The sequence below is a fragment of the Anas platyrhynchos genome, chromosome 4, assembly GCF_047663525.1.
Source record: "Anas platyrhynchos isolate ZD024472 breed Pekin duck chromosome 4, IASCAAS_PekinDuck_T2T, whole genome shotgun sequence".
NCBI classification, from domain to species: Eukaryota; Metazoa; Chordata; class Aves; order Anseriformes; family Anatidae; genus Anas; species Anas platyrhynchos.
In genome coordinates this window covers 8,281,848-8,295,693 of record NC_092590.1, presented here as the reverse complement: position 1 = coordinate 8,295,693, position 13,846 = coordinate 8,281,848, and the positions used below count along the sequence as shown (strand labels likewise).

Here is a 13,846-nt window from a genome sequence, read left to right as displayed (position 1 = left end):
CATAAGAAACGCAAGTGGAGGCTCCTGCTCCTTATGTGGGCATGGATGGCATCCAGAAGGAAGGGAATCGATCACGGGCTTAAAACCCATGAGATTTCAGTAGGAAACTGAACGTAGAGCTGGGCCAGTTCTATCTGAGAAGCATAAGGGAGCACTGGGCCTGCTGATTCCTCTCTCCTGGGATGAAAATAAAACATTTCTGCTCCCTTTAGGAAGAAAAAAGTTCCACATCTTCCAAATTGACTCGGCTTCAGGTGAGCAAGCAGCCAAACGCATTGCGTTTCCTCCAAGGGGCCCCTCAGCCAAATGCCTGCAGCCTTCGAGGTACCTGCACCTTTGGGGGCTCGCAGCTACTTTCTAGGGATTCAGCTCCCTCAAGTGTGAGTAGTTTTTGTTATTTTTTTCTGAAGCCAGACAATTGACTTTAGTTTTATTACAAAGCTTTTATTAAAAAACAAATGCTCAGCACATTAACTCAAACTGGAATGACAAAAAAAAAAAATAAAATTGGTTGACAGTATTTTTGGCAAAGGCTGTGCCTTACTATTTTAAAAAATGGGTACATCAATGCTCATTTCAACAACTGGCATAAAATCCCACTAACAGGCTAACAAAAACAGATACAAATACAGAACAATTGAAGTAATAATTCAAGTGCTGGGCTTTTTACAAGGAGAAGGGGAATGGGTGAGAAGGAGAACTCACTGCAGTCAGATTTGCTGGATGTATTGCTTATGTTTACAGAGTAGGTGATGCAAGACTGACGTGTCTACTGACCAGCTGACTGTTGTTACATTTATTTAGTTCTATATGACACCGTACTATATAGACTGAGAGGCCACTATTTGTTACAAATAGTTTAACAAAAAAGCCACCTTTTTTTTTTTCCATACAGGCTTTTCCTCTGGCAGGAAAAAAAAAAAAAAAGAAAAAAAAAAGAAAAAACCCTTTTATTTAAAAAGTAGTTCAGATTTTTGACACTTGTTTAAAAGCTCATACCTAGTAAAATATACACCAAGGAAATTACAAACTAAAAGTTAAAATATAAAAGCATTCAAGTTTCTTAAAAAAGCTAAAACCGAAATTGATCCTGTCGCACCGTTAAATAAAAAGAAGTTTTGAGTGTGTCGTCCTGGTCCAGGCAGACTCCGTTCCTCGACGTGCTGTATGGGGCAGCGGTGGTCTAGGTGACTCTGTTGGCTGAAGCAGGCAGAGCCAGCCATGCTACTTTGTTTGCTGACTCGACATGGACACAGATGAGACGAGGGCTTAAGAGTGCAAGGCAGAGGTGGAGTGGAGACAAAAGCTGCTCTGCTTGACCCAGGAGCTCGTTTGCTCGATTTCTATCGGGGCTGGACCTTGTGATAGTGAAGGATTTTGGCAGTGATTGTCTTTATGATTCAGTGTCTCTAGCAGTGACATCAGGGTGAATGACATCCTAGACAGACTCCTTGGGGGTGGTCTGTGTGGATGAAGGACACACCTAGGGTTTAACAAGCTTCCATCTCCAGCAGGGGTCCTGGTGTCGCCGCCTTTGCTTTGCAAGTTGAGAAAGCGTTTCTTTTCCCACCTACAGGGACGGGAGAGAGACAGAGACAGATATAAAGATGATTTGAAACCTGTGTTGTTTTTTTTTTTTTTTTTTTTTTTCTTTTTAAATTAAGCCATTCAAAGAAGCTGTCCTCTGGGAAATGTGGTGATGGGTCCCCGTAACTCTGACAGCAGGGAGTGGAAGACGGGCTTGCAATGGCTGAGTTAAGTGTGGTGCATCATTATTTGCTCTCACCTGAAGTTTGCAAGAATATTCATGGCTTTGTTTCACACTGGAGTGCTTTGGATTGTAAATAGATGTCCACAACAACTAAAAAGTGCTTTTAAAGCTACTTAGACCTTCAGCATATTACAGAAGTAATTCCTTTTCGTAGTGGATTTAAGTTGTCTATCTACACCATTTGACCCATCTACCTGATGCAAAATTAGACATCCTCGGGCTTTTTCACTGCAGCTATTAAGGTCAATTAAACCTCCAGCTCAGCGCCTCCAGCTCCGCACTGTGGAAACGCAGAAATGCTGTCTTCTGCAAGCAGCTGGGCAGAGGAATCTGGTAGGAGAGGTTTTTGTGATCACGGACCCTACCCCGCGACTGAGCAGGAGTCAGCCTGCTCTGGTACGGCCCCTCTTCCAGAAGCAGGGCTCTTCCCCCAGCTCACTGGGATCTCAGGAGGATTTATGTTCTTACAGCACGCGGAAAGGCCAACGGTGCAAGCCTACAGCTACTGAGCTTCCTCTCCCCAGGGGGAACAGCTCCTCAGGTGCCTTCACCAAACGCTGACCGGGCTGTAGCTGGGGCTGCTCCCCACCACTGCCCCACGAGTCGGGCTTTTTGCACAGCTGGACACTGGTCTCCAGTGCTGGGCTCAGGATTAGTGGAAGCCCCAAAACCCTATGCTAACCTCCAGGTACTGCTCAACTGCCCAACAAGCAGAGAGAGGCTTCGAGGAGCAGAGCTTGGAGGAATGACCGCGATCAGCAGGTGAATGCAATTTGGTGGTGAAGGTGAGAGAACTTTTCACCAGAGGAAACACAAACTATTGGACACAGCTACACTGTTGACACTTTGAATCCTGTAAAGCAAGACAGAACGAGTTTCTGAAGAAGCTGGCTTGTTTTGACCATAACTCAAACTCCTGTTACCCGAATTTCCCAACTGCATGCATCCTGTTAGGATGGTTGTAGTAGGTTGACTGCTTGAGCCTGTACGAGCCACGAGCAGAAATAACCAGCGAGTATTACAGCTGCAGTGCTTAAACAAGGGCCACTTGTAACCGAGTCCTGTCCCCTGCCCCCAACCCCTGCAGCTTCAGTGTAAGCCCTGCACCACGAAGCGCTCTGCCCGTGCTGCTGGAGCACAGGGGTTGCAGGGGCTGGTGTGCACAAGGCAGAAAGCCTCCGAGACTGATTTGGGACCGCTTGCTCTTGGGGAGCACGAGATCTGAGCGCCCACACTGCTCCCAACCGCTCCAAGGACACGCTCCCTGCCCCAGCCACCACCGTCCCCTGGCACATCACAAATGATTTTCACCTGCTGCCCGTAGCCACAAAAGGACATTTAAAGCCACTGCGGCCTCGCAGCTGAAAGTCCACTGGAAACGCAGCGGTTTCAACAGAGGTGGTCTGTATTGACTAATTCAGTTCCTATTTCCTCATAAAACCAGCCCAAGTCCCAACTAAAAAAAGCCTTCTTAGCTTCCTGCTTCTTTTTTTTTTTGGGAAAAAAAAAAAAAAGCCCAGTGCTCCGTAACACATGCGGATCAAAGCGCCACGAAGGGCTCTACCTTTCCAAGGAGCACGAAAAGAGAGGCCAAGAAAACAGCAGAGGAACACTGGGGAGAGCACCCTGCAGCTTTATATTTATTTTGTGCCTTTTCATCCTGGCTTTTCAAAGGTTTGGTCCAGGTTGCTCTTCCTGGGAAGGTTTTCCTCTCAGCCTTACATGAAAACATTCAGCTTCCTGTTGAGGAATGGCCTTGAGGCGCCAGGCCAGTAGTTCACAGCCGCCCGATACAAGCGCCGTGATTCAGAGCTACTCCCCATTAGCAGCCAGGAATGTCTCCTGCACCCAAGGAAATGAAATGCTCTTCTGTTGAGATGGTTCCCTGCCTCCTCCCCCCTTCCCCTACCAGCGAGCTGCCTTTGAAGTCAGGAGGTTAAAATAACCACCGCGGCCTTGCTCTGGCCCTCAGCTTTTTCGGACAGGGGCCAGAGCAGCGCTTGCAGCAGCTGCCTGCTCTCCACAAGCTCTCCCTGAAAGCGAGGCTGCAGATTCTGCTCTAATTCTGCGAGGGATCAGGCACAGCAAAGCCCCCCCCCCATATATATATTTTTTTCCAAGAGGATAGTGCAGCACAGAAAATTACACGGTGGCTGTCCCGAAACCAGCACCTAGAACCCAGCCTTTCCCCAGCCTCACGACTTGCTCCCGCTGCTGATAAACCCAATAATACCTAAAAAAAATAAGGCTGACGGTAGTGTTGCCTTACAGATATAAAACAGGTCAAATCAGGATTCTTTTCAAGAAACCACAGGCATGAGCGAAGGAGACTGAAGACTTCCCACATCTAAGGCTTCACTGGGGGGCTGTAGCTGAAGTCTGGCCAAGCAAGGCATGCCCTAGCAAAGCCCAATCCACAAGTGAAGTCGGCGCAATCAAAGACTGCAATTACAGCTCCCTGGCTGTGGTTAGGCTTCAAAGAAAGTGCTGCAAGTCACATTTTACATATGTGAAGTCTTGAGCCTGAGCCACAATAGGAGGCACTGTCTGTGCCATTTGCAGCGTGCATCTGACTGCAGGAGGAAAGGGGGAAAAAAAAAAAAAGGGGGAAAAAAAACTACCTCGAGTAAGGAACAGAAATAAAATTCAACAATAAGTCGGAGTAACAAGGGAAGCATTACTCCTGAAATGGTAAAACTGCACTTTAGGAATCTCCACCATAAAAATAAAGCCTTCGAAAAAGCCTGGGCTCTGTGGCTGAGGGCAAGGGCACTGGAGGGAGATCAAAATTCCTCCCCGCTCTTGGGAAGGCGACGGACCGGAGGGTGGGTCTGCGAGCGCCTCGTGCTACCCGTGCTTCTCCTGGAGCCCTTGGCTCATCTCTGTCCTGCTCCAACAAGGGAGAGGGGATTAGGCAGCCTCGTCCACGTCACGCTGATCAGGAGAGGTTATGGGGGAAGGCCGAGGGCCTGGGTCACTCCAGGAGTAAGGGCTGGGAAAGGGAATCTCTGACTCTTCACAGAAGGCAAGAGAAAGTTAAAAATGTAAGCCAGGCACTTCTTCTCTACACCTTCCCTCACCGCAGGTTGTTTATATTTATACAGTCGTAAAAAGATGCAAGATGACAGCAGTTACGTGTATTTAAAATAAAATAATAAATTTTAAAACAGGCACCGGTCTCCAGCCCTGGGTTTGAATCCAGCGCTTTAAACAACGGGGCCAACTCAGCGACCCGACGGCAGAAGCTGTCCTTTCTCTTTTGAAGTCCCAAACGAACACGTTCGACCTTTTGCCAGCGTTCATCCAATGCTCTGGAAAGGTGAGGACGCAAAACCAGGTGATGATTTACCAGCGAGGCTCCCTCTGGGCGCACAGAGGCTCTTTAGCAGCGGGGCTGAAGCCCGAGCGGAGCGATGCCGGCGCTGCCGTCTGCTCCTCTTCCTGCCCAGCTGTGCCACGGCGTGTGGGGTGAGCCCAAACCAGATCCCGGGATCGTGCTGGGCAAACACAAACACCCGCTCCGCAACCTTTGTTGTTTCTAAACAAAGAGCCACCTCCCAGCAAAACCCCGGCGGGCTCAGTAAGCCGATTTGCTGCAGGGTCCCGCAAGCTGTTCCGGGCACAGGGCTGGAGAGACCCTACAGGAGACAGCAACAAGCCCTCACTGCGAGAGCTGGAGCCCAGCATAGGAAACCTTTTAAGCTGCCTTTGTTGCCAAAGAAATTACTGAAAATTGCACCCTCAAACCGTAACAGATACCGCCGTGTTGGGGCTACGTCAGCGGGGAGAGGGGTTTTCCCCCAGCCGTGCTGCTGGGGGCTGTGAGCGGAGCCTCCAGCACCAAAAACACCCCCGAGCCTTGGGTGCAGGGTGGTGAGGAGCTGCTCACACCATCGCCACCCTCCTGCAGGGAGCCAGGGCAGGCCGGGAGCCGCGCTGGGAACGCCCCGGTGTTTTCGGGCTCCCACTTTGCTGAGCGCCAGCCGGCGGTGCCAAAGCAGGTGTGGCTCTTATCAAAAGCCCCCGGGGTGGGCAGCGTGAGCCTCGTGCCCCGCGCCGCGATCTGGAAGGCTGGAAGGCCCACGACATGTTTTTCCTGTTGGGGGGGAGGCTCCGTGTTTGTAATAAAAACCAGATTACCTCTAGACAGCGATCTCCAGCAGCTTCTTAAAGGAGAAAAATGTGCTAAGAGCGATCTGCAAGGGAAGAAAAAATAGGCTTGTGCCCCTTTATTGCCTACAGTAAATACTGGGAAGACCAAGACAAAGTCTCTCTGCTTTCTGAAATAATTCAATGAACCCGTCATGTCCCATTCCTCTTAAAAATAATGACAAAATCATAAGTGTTAAAGCACTAAGGAAGGGGACAGACGTTTAGCCAGGACTCCATGCCTGTGACTTACTTTATTTTTTTTTAATTTAAGAACAACAACAAAACTCCACGCCCTGTTTGTTTCATAGACTGAGAGATTGGCAGAGAGATCTGGCTGTTCCTGGGGGCACCGGGATTGCTGCTGCAGTTTTAACCTCCGGTAACAGAAAAAATGCGAGGGACCGGTAAAGGAGTAAGTGGAAATTTTCGAAAAGAAGTAACATACGTAAAGTTTTCTTTGTAGATCACCTTTTCTGCCACAATTAAACAAAAGCTAGTGTTTTTCCTGCGCTTGGAAAGATAGACTGAGTGTTTCCATCTGCTAATATATGGGTAGAGTCATTGAAATGAGTGATTTTCTGCACCTGAAGGTGAGAGGTGTAAGCAGAGCGTGTCCGAGAGCTCTTCCAACTCTCCTACCGTCGCACACCCATCGAGCAGCACTGGCAGTGTGGGAGCTCACAAACACCGCGTTTGTTTGATGCAATTTGGGCTTAAAGCTGGTGTTGTAGAAGATTGGCTCTACCTGCAGGGACTTTTGCAACATCCAAACCAGCGAGTCGTTGGTTTCGGCTTGTTTTTGGTTTTTGGTTTTGTCATCAGGATGGCTGGCTTTGCATTCATGTGCCAGAAGACCTCTGAAATTCAGTCACAACCTCTGAAAGCGACAGAAACTAAACAGTGCTGGTTTGCTGGGCGAGCTGTGACAGAACTGCCCTTACATGCAACACTGTTGGCCTTAGAGGACAGACTTCACCCAAGCTTGGGCTCCACAAACAAGTGGGAGGACTTGTGACAATGTCACAACCACAGGTCAGCCTCCCACTTTGAACTTTTTGCCACTACAAAAAGAAAACGCAACGCAGACATGAGATGAGCGCTGAAACGCTCAGGTTTTGTCCCAGTTTGGAGTGAAACCACACTCAGAAGTCTCACGGTTTTCCTTCTGAAACCGTTTGTTTCCACAGTTTCCTCATGACCTCCGAGTCCCCAGTCTGGTGCTAAGTTTACTAAACCCACCGACACACACAGCCCTCAGCCAGAAGAGAATGGTGCCGCGGCAGCCTGCTCCCTGTCCCCACCCTGTCCCACAGGAAGGGTGGCAGAACAATGCTGCTCCTTCTCTCTGGCCCAAACCTCCTGCTGCTAACACCTTAGAAGTGATCCGACGCCGCTTTTAATTTCTGCAGCAGCATCTACAGCTCAAGCATCACAGGTTGTAGGTGTCCTCCTGCCGAGTTACCGAGTTTTGTCCTTTGCCACTGAAGTCTGGAAGTGCTGCCTTCGTTGCTGACCTTCTCAAGCCCTTTGGTTGCCAAACCCAACATTTTGTAAACACCGGCAGTCTCCTTGTTTTGTCCCTCCCGTGCCTATGCTGACTGCCTGGCTCAGAGCGTTCTGCTTCTTATTTAGCAAACCTGTGCTCGGCCCCTACCTTGCCTTGCCCTTATGCCTCCCATAGTCGCTGACTGCACCCAAAATTGCTTCCGTGCCTCCTTCCCACCCGCACGTCGCGGGCTGGAACAGGGAAATGGGGATCTCCACATGCTCTGCTGCATCTCTCCCAGCAGGTGTCAGTGCCCTTCTGTACCTGCCGCCTAAACAGGAGCCGGCTTCCCTTCACGTTTGCTCCTTTGATGTTTTCCTTGATGTCGGAGAGCCCGACAGAATGCAGCTTCCCCATCTGCCGCCCCGAAGGCTCAGCGTTGGGTTAGGGCTGGCTGCAGGAGGGGGTCTGCGTGAGGGCTACACCCCTCCTCTGTGCAAGTTCCTGTGCCTGTCTGAAAAAGGTTGAGGCTAACTGAAGTCAGTGACTATTTGGATCACAGAAATACTTCAATCCATCAAATGCTCCTCATTTTTTACTTCATTTTTTACTCAGGCAGGAGAGGGAACGGGGAAACACGGGGCACAGAGGAAGTATTTCTCTTCAGTCAGGACACGTCCCTACACCACCGTCATCCCCTTTGCATCTCCTTTCTAGGACACTGGCCAGAAAGCCAGGGTCAGCTATGAGCGAGGTCATCAGCTGGTTCTTTTCCACCCACTTCATATTCTGCTTTCACAGCCTAACTCCATTTTCTGTCTAAGTAATGAGCAGAAGATAATCCAGGCACAGATTTCTTGTTGCAGCGCTATCCAAAGTTTCTTCTTCGCCGAATTTCCATCTAGGGGTTTTGAAACATTACAGATTATTCCTTGCTTAAAGTCAAGCAGTCTTAATGTGATCCCTTTAAGTGCTTCTGATTGTAAATCAGTATTAGTCAAGTTTCCTTAGTTTTGAAAACTCTGCTAATCTGGATGCTAATTGTCACGGAGTATTTGCAAGCCACAAATTCACTTCTCACAGGTTTTCAAATGTCTATAACACTTCTCTATCACTCTTTTTAGCCCTTGAAGACATGCCAAAACACAATGTTAAATTATGTAGCTTGTGAGGACTTCCCAATTGCTTCCTGCCGTATGTCAAACGATGTGCCTTTTGCAATTGCCACACGTAGCAAGGCACAAAAAGTTAACTATTTCCGTGTTGCGGAATGATCGGGGCACTTTTGGTAGCACCCTTCTACTACCTCAATGATTTAAAAATACTCGTGAGATGCTAAAATATTGTTTTTTCCTCCCAGAAGTCAAATCGGGTAGGAAATTAGTAATCACCACTTCGGTCATAGAACTGCTCCCATTTAGAAATCTTCAGGAAGAAGACTTTCTGAAAAAAAGTCTTTCTGAAAGGTATTCAACAGGCAGTCTTTGCGTTGTCCTTGATCTTAGCTCTCCTCATTTCCCCTTCCTCCTGGCTTTTTCCAAACCCATTTTTTGGCATTATCTGGTCTTGCACCGCTCTCAGTTGATTTCAAAGGAGAGAATAACAAACAGGAGTTACTTCTTCAGCAAATGCAAGCTAATTGAAGCACGGTGTTGGGCCATAGGAACCGAAGACAAAATCCCACCTGGAGGCCGTTCTGCAGCTCTTCAAGAGTATCCCTGGGTAATTTATCAAGGACTGGAGTAGCGGGTCACAGCATTCCTAAAACTAATATTAAAGTGTTTTTACAAATTGGCAGCTCAGCAGGCTGGAGGGCTTAGAGGAACTCAGCTACATTCTAAGCAGGGAAGCCATGAGGAGCGTCCTGGTGTGTACAGTGCTGGGAAGAGGAGCACCTTCATGCTACCGTCTTGATTTCACCGCTCAAATGAAGAGCAAGCCAAGAACCTGGCCAGAAGTCTGTCTTAAAGATCAGTTATGTTCTGAAGTGTTCATGGAGAAAGAAAAAAAAACACTTTCACAGTCTCTTAAATCATTTCTGTTTGCATGTCTCCATATCTCTTCCGTTACTTTCCTCTGAACATCCTACCACGCAACCCTCCCACCATTTCATCCTTCTCACTTACATCACCCTAATTACATCCCTGGCTGATCGCCTTTGTGCTGATCTCGAGATTCTTTCTTTGGTCTTGCCACCTACTCGTTTCTGATTCCTCTCAGATAACAGAATGCCTGTCTCCTTCCCAGACCTCCCACCCTCCTTCCCCCTCTGCCTCACACCAGCCATGCGAGCAGGGAAGCCAGTGTTTTCCTGTCTTCACGAGCTCACCGAAAGGCATTCCCAAACTTGTCATCTCCATCCAGTAAAGACTGCAACAGCTCTGCTGCGGGCCTGCTAAAATATTACGCTCGTGGGCAAAACATTCCTTGGAGTAGGCTTGCAAAGGGCAGGAGTCTTAACCTTCAGAAGTTTACTTTGAAGTCTGGCTGATTCGGGTTCCCTAAATCATCCAGTGCCTTTACTTCCAGCTAGGGCACATCTGTATGGCTCAGAGGAGAGCACTCACTCGGCACACAGCACCCGGTGAAGCTGCCGACGTGGGCCCACGTGGAGCCAGCAGCACACGTCCCCTTCAGAGGAAGGCGATGCCTCCCTTTCTCACCCTTCGTGGTATAAATTGCACGAGGACAGAGACGAGGATATTACAACAGTTTCCACACTGTTACGGACCTTAAGAGAAGGGGAGAAGGGATCTAGAGGTAGAAGAGAAAGAGAAAACCCACAGCTTCATCATCTATTTCAACTGATTCTCTGCTATGGGAAATGCAAACAGAAACTCCAACGAAAGCACTGGGGTGTAGGCAAGGCAGCCATCCTCGGAGCGTAACGCATCCAAGAGACCAAACATTCCCCAGCTTTTAACTGTCACATGAACCCTAATCGTACCCCATTCCTAATTGAGTTCTGTGCACTAACTTAGATATGCCAAAAGATATGCCAGAGCACAATGTTAAATCATGTAGCTCCTGTATCAGCCGCATGTTGTTTGCTGGTGCTGTGTTAACATCAAAGGGAAAAGTACGCACAGCAATCGTGGGCCTGGGCAGCGAAGTATCAGTTAGAAAAGTCAAGGTTAAAGCACTTGCCCTTTTTTGTTGCTTTATAGGTATAACACCTGGGACAGTCGCTGGAGCCACGCTTCACAGCTACATTTGTAGTATCACCTACAGAACTCAAATGCTGCAATCCACACCCCAAACCAGCACGAGTCTGGCATATCGCAAAGAGCAAGGCTGTCCACGTGCATTTTGCCTTTTCCCTTCTTTTCAGCTTTACAAAAGCAAACCAAAACAGCAAACTCTTAAACCTAGGCAAGTTCAGCTTAACTGGCCTGCTGGTTTAGGTAGAGGAGAGGCATGGGCCATGCTGGCCAGCTGACGACAAGGAGCAAACTCCACTTGGCTCCCTCCAGCTGCAAGTCGGAGCAGAGGGGACAGCCCAGAGGAGGTCGCTTCGCTGCCTACCGAGTGCCAAGGGGCTTGTGTGGCCGAACGAGTCAGGGGGAGAGGGGAGAAAGCAATGAGAAGGGAGGATCTGACAGCCTGGCGGGGTGGTGCTGCTGGGTGTGTGCGATAGCCGGTGTGGGTCCACCTCCTGGAGGTGGTGTGGAGAGAGAAAACACAGGCTGGAACTGCAACAAAGAAAACCCCACGCCGCACACAACACCACACCACCGTACAGCCGAGGGGAGCAACTCTGATACAGCTGAAATACAGTCCCGTTTTCTCAGCAGATGGTTTGTTAGTATACAGGTGAATAAACAATTTTTTTAACTAAAGTGTACCCCGCCAGCCAGTGTCGGCACATAAAATGTGCTCCAAAGCCAGCTTCTAGCCTGCTCTTTCTGAGCCGTGGCGTTTTGCTGGCTGGGAGGGCTTGCACTGCTTAACATAAACCCGTCCTTGTGCTTCACAGGCAGACTTGCAGCGAGTCAGTGAGGTATGGTCAGTTTGGAGGTATTAAGGTTAAGAAGTGAAATGGTGGACGCCTAGGAGATAGCCGGTATAAAAACCATCAGTAGTCAAAGCAACATTCACTTTGGGATATGAAACTTCTGCAATTTTTGCTAAATTCATATTATGGCATAAAATTTATAAGAAAGCTTAGCTTACAATTCAGTTTTATCAGGAAAGCTTTAGAGATGTTCTTACCATGCTTCAGATGTAGGCAGCTGTCATTCTGGGGCCTGTACCTGTAGAAAATTGTTTTCCTTTAACAAATTTCTGTTACAGAGTTTTTGCACATTCCAAGTAAGTCTGTTTGCTACAGCATTACATGGATTTTTATTTTTATTTTTTTTTTGTGGTTTTGGTTTTGGGTTTTAATCCTTATGGTTCTTATACCAGCCATTCGTGTTGGGGAAAACAGTGTTTCTTTTTATGTGTTTTAAAGGCAAAGAGGAGACCTCACTGATGCTTTTAGCCAGCCTACTGGCAGCTGTTAGTGTAGATGGAAACGTAAAATACGGTGCTAAAAACTAAAGTGGCTACAAAAAAGGTCAGTGTAAACTTTCCAGTGTCCAATGGTCCCACACAGCACTTGAGATGAAGTCTAAGGATGATACAACTGGCGGGGAAGAAAAGCAAAGGTAAAGCAGGAGAGTGAGCGCAGCAAGGCGTCAGTTCAGCCAAAGATGTTGATGCGGTCAGGAGAGTTATAGGGAGAGGGGTGAGGGAGAGGAAACAAGTCTTGTGTGCGTTTTTACAAGCTTGCATTCAGCGTGAAGTATCTTAAAACATCAGTCAGCAGCAAATTGTTAGAGCACAGCATGTAAAAATTAATAGCACAAGCCCTGGTTTCTGAAACACACCTGAAGTGAGTGCTAAGGAAGAGTCAGTCATGGCCTACCTGATGCTGATTCCTGCAACTTTTCTCTCTTCCTCTTCTTTTTCTTCCCCTGCAAAACAGGCAACTTTACCATCCCATTGCACACACACAACGTCTTTTATCCCTCCCTGCCTCACAACAGAGAAATGAAAGCCAGCTGGACACCGAGAAAGCGGTTAGGAAAAAAAAACCAACAAAAAACACATCTTTTTCGGAGCAGTTAAAGCCCTTTCTAACCCACTTCCAGCTCTTTCAGTGCTAACAAGGTTTGCCCTCAGCATCTATAGAGAACCATGCACATGAGCAATACAGATTTTTGTATCCAAATTGAAATACAATTTCTGGCAGTTCCTCAGCGAACGCTCGCAGCCACGAGCACCCGGAAGACTTCTCGAGCTTCATAACCCGATGACACAAACGTTGATATCCGAATTTATGGCTCTTACAAGAGCCCTTCACACATTGGGATACTGACGGCAGCAGCAGACAGGGTGTTGAAAGTACCTAGGACAACCACGGCTTGGCCCCAGGGTGCCAGCCAGCTAAAACTGTGCTGATAACGCCCGTGGCTGAGCAAAGGCCGCGTGGCCGTGCCTGGAGAGCTCTCAGTGCGGTGTGGTGCCCTTGGTGTGACCGAGGGGCTGGCCAGAAAGGGCCCTGGGGCAGCTGTCTGTGCTGGACACCACACTGGCACCAGCGTGGCAGCACGAGCTCGCCGTGCCAACCCACAGTCAGCCTCCTCCCGTGCCCCCTGCCGTGGGGAAGGCCCGAGCTCGGAAAGCAAAGGCTCGCTTTAGACCCACAATTTTCAGCAATTTTTATTCTCTGAGTCTGGCTGGCTTCAGCTGGAACATACTGATCTGAGATCCACCTGTGGGTACCAGAAGTGGAAGAAAAGAAGGAAAAAGCTGGGCTGAAACTAGCTTCTGGCAACACCACCACGGTATGGAAACACTGCTCTCATGCCTGTCACACACCTCTGAAGGACTTCTCTGGGTGTCAGTAATAAAAAACACAAAGTGCCCAGATATTGTCAGCAGTTTAACAACAACGCTAAACGTTTTCCTGGAACTTCTGCACTCCTGAGTAACGGGGCAAACCAAAGCAGAAGAATTAAAACCAAGCAGTAAATTTCTTAAAAGTCACTGTTTTGTCAGATCAGCTGCAGGAAACAGGGCCTCTCTAATTCACTTCCAACCCCAAAATATTGCAGCAATCCCTTCGCTAAATGCATAGTTTCATTTTTGATGGCCAGTTAGCAAAAATGAAGGAAAAAAAAGGACGACTTGGACCTGAAAAGGTTTCAGTGATAACCTGTGGTCTCCTATGACCGCCTTCTCAGCAGTGCTGTGCTCAGGAGGATCCTCTGGTGCAACACAGGGCTGGAGCACATCAAAGCTTCACAGGATGTTAGTGGGAAGCAGGTCTGAGAGAGAGGTCTCACGTGCCACCTGATGCAGGCAACGTCTTATCGAGGCATTTAGGAAACCACAGGTCTGCTGCTTGTGCTGTATGGCAGCAGGCTGTGGCAAAACACATCAGGTTCACG

The 13,846-nt window shown here is 48.4% G+C and overlaps 1 protein-coding gene across 4 annotated transcripts in view; it reads right to left on the bottom strand.

The window, feature by feature from the left end:
* Positions 1–423: 423 nt before the first annotated feature.
* Positions 424–13,846, bottom strand: part of LEF1 (lymphoid enhancer binding factor 1) — a 57,517-nt gene continuing 44,094 nt past the window's right edge. For 2 of the 4 annotated variants that reach the window (XM_027456619.3, XM_027456621.3), the window contains 3 exons: positions 12,319–12,367; positions 11,622–11,662; positions 424–1,570 (listed from right to left, as the gene is read on the bottom strand). In XM_027456619.3, coding sequence (XP_027312420.1) covers positions 11,628–11,662; positions 12,319–12,367 — 84 coding nt within the window. In that variant the 3' untranslated portion in view covers positions 424–1,570; positions 11,622–11,627. The remainder of the gene's footprint in view (positions 1,571–11,621; positions 11,663–12,318; positions 12,368–13,846) is intronic. The other 2 variants (XM_027456618.3, XM_027456620.3) reach the window with 1 other exon arrangement.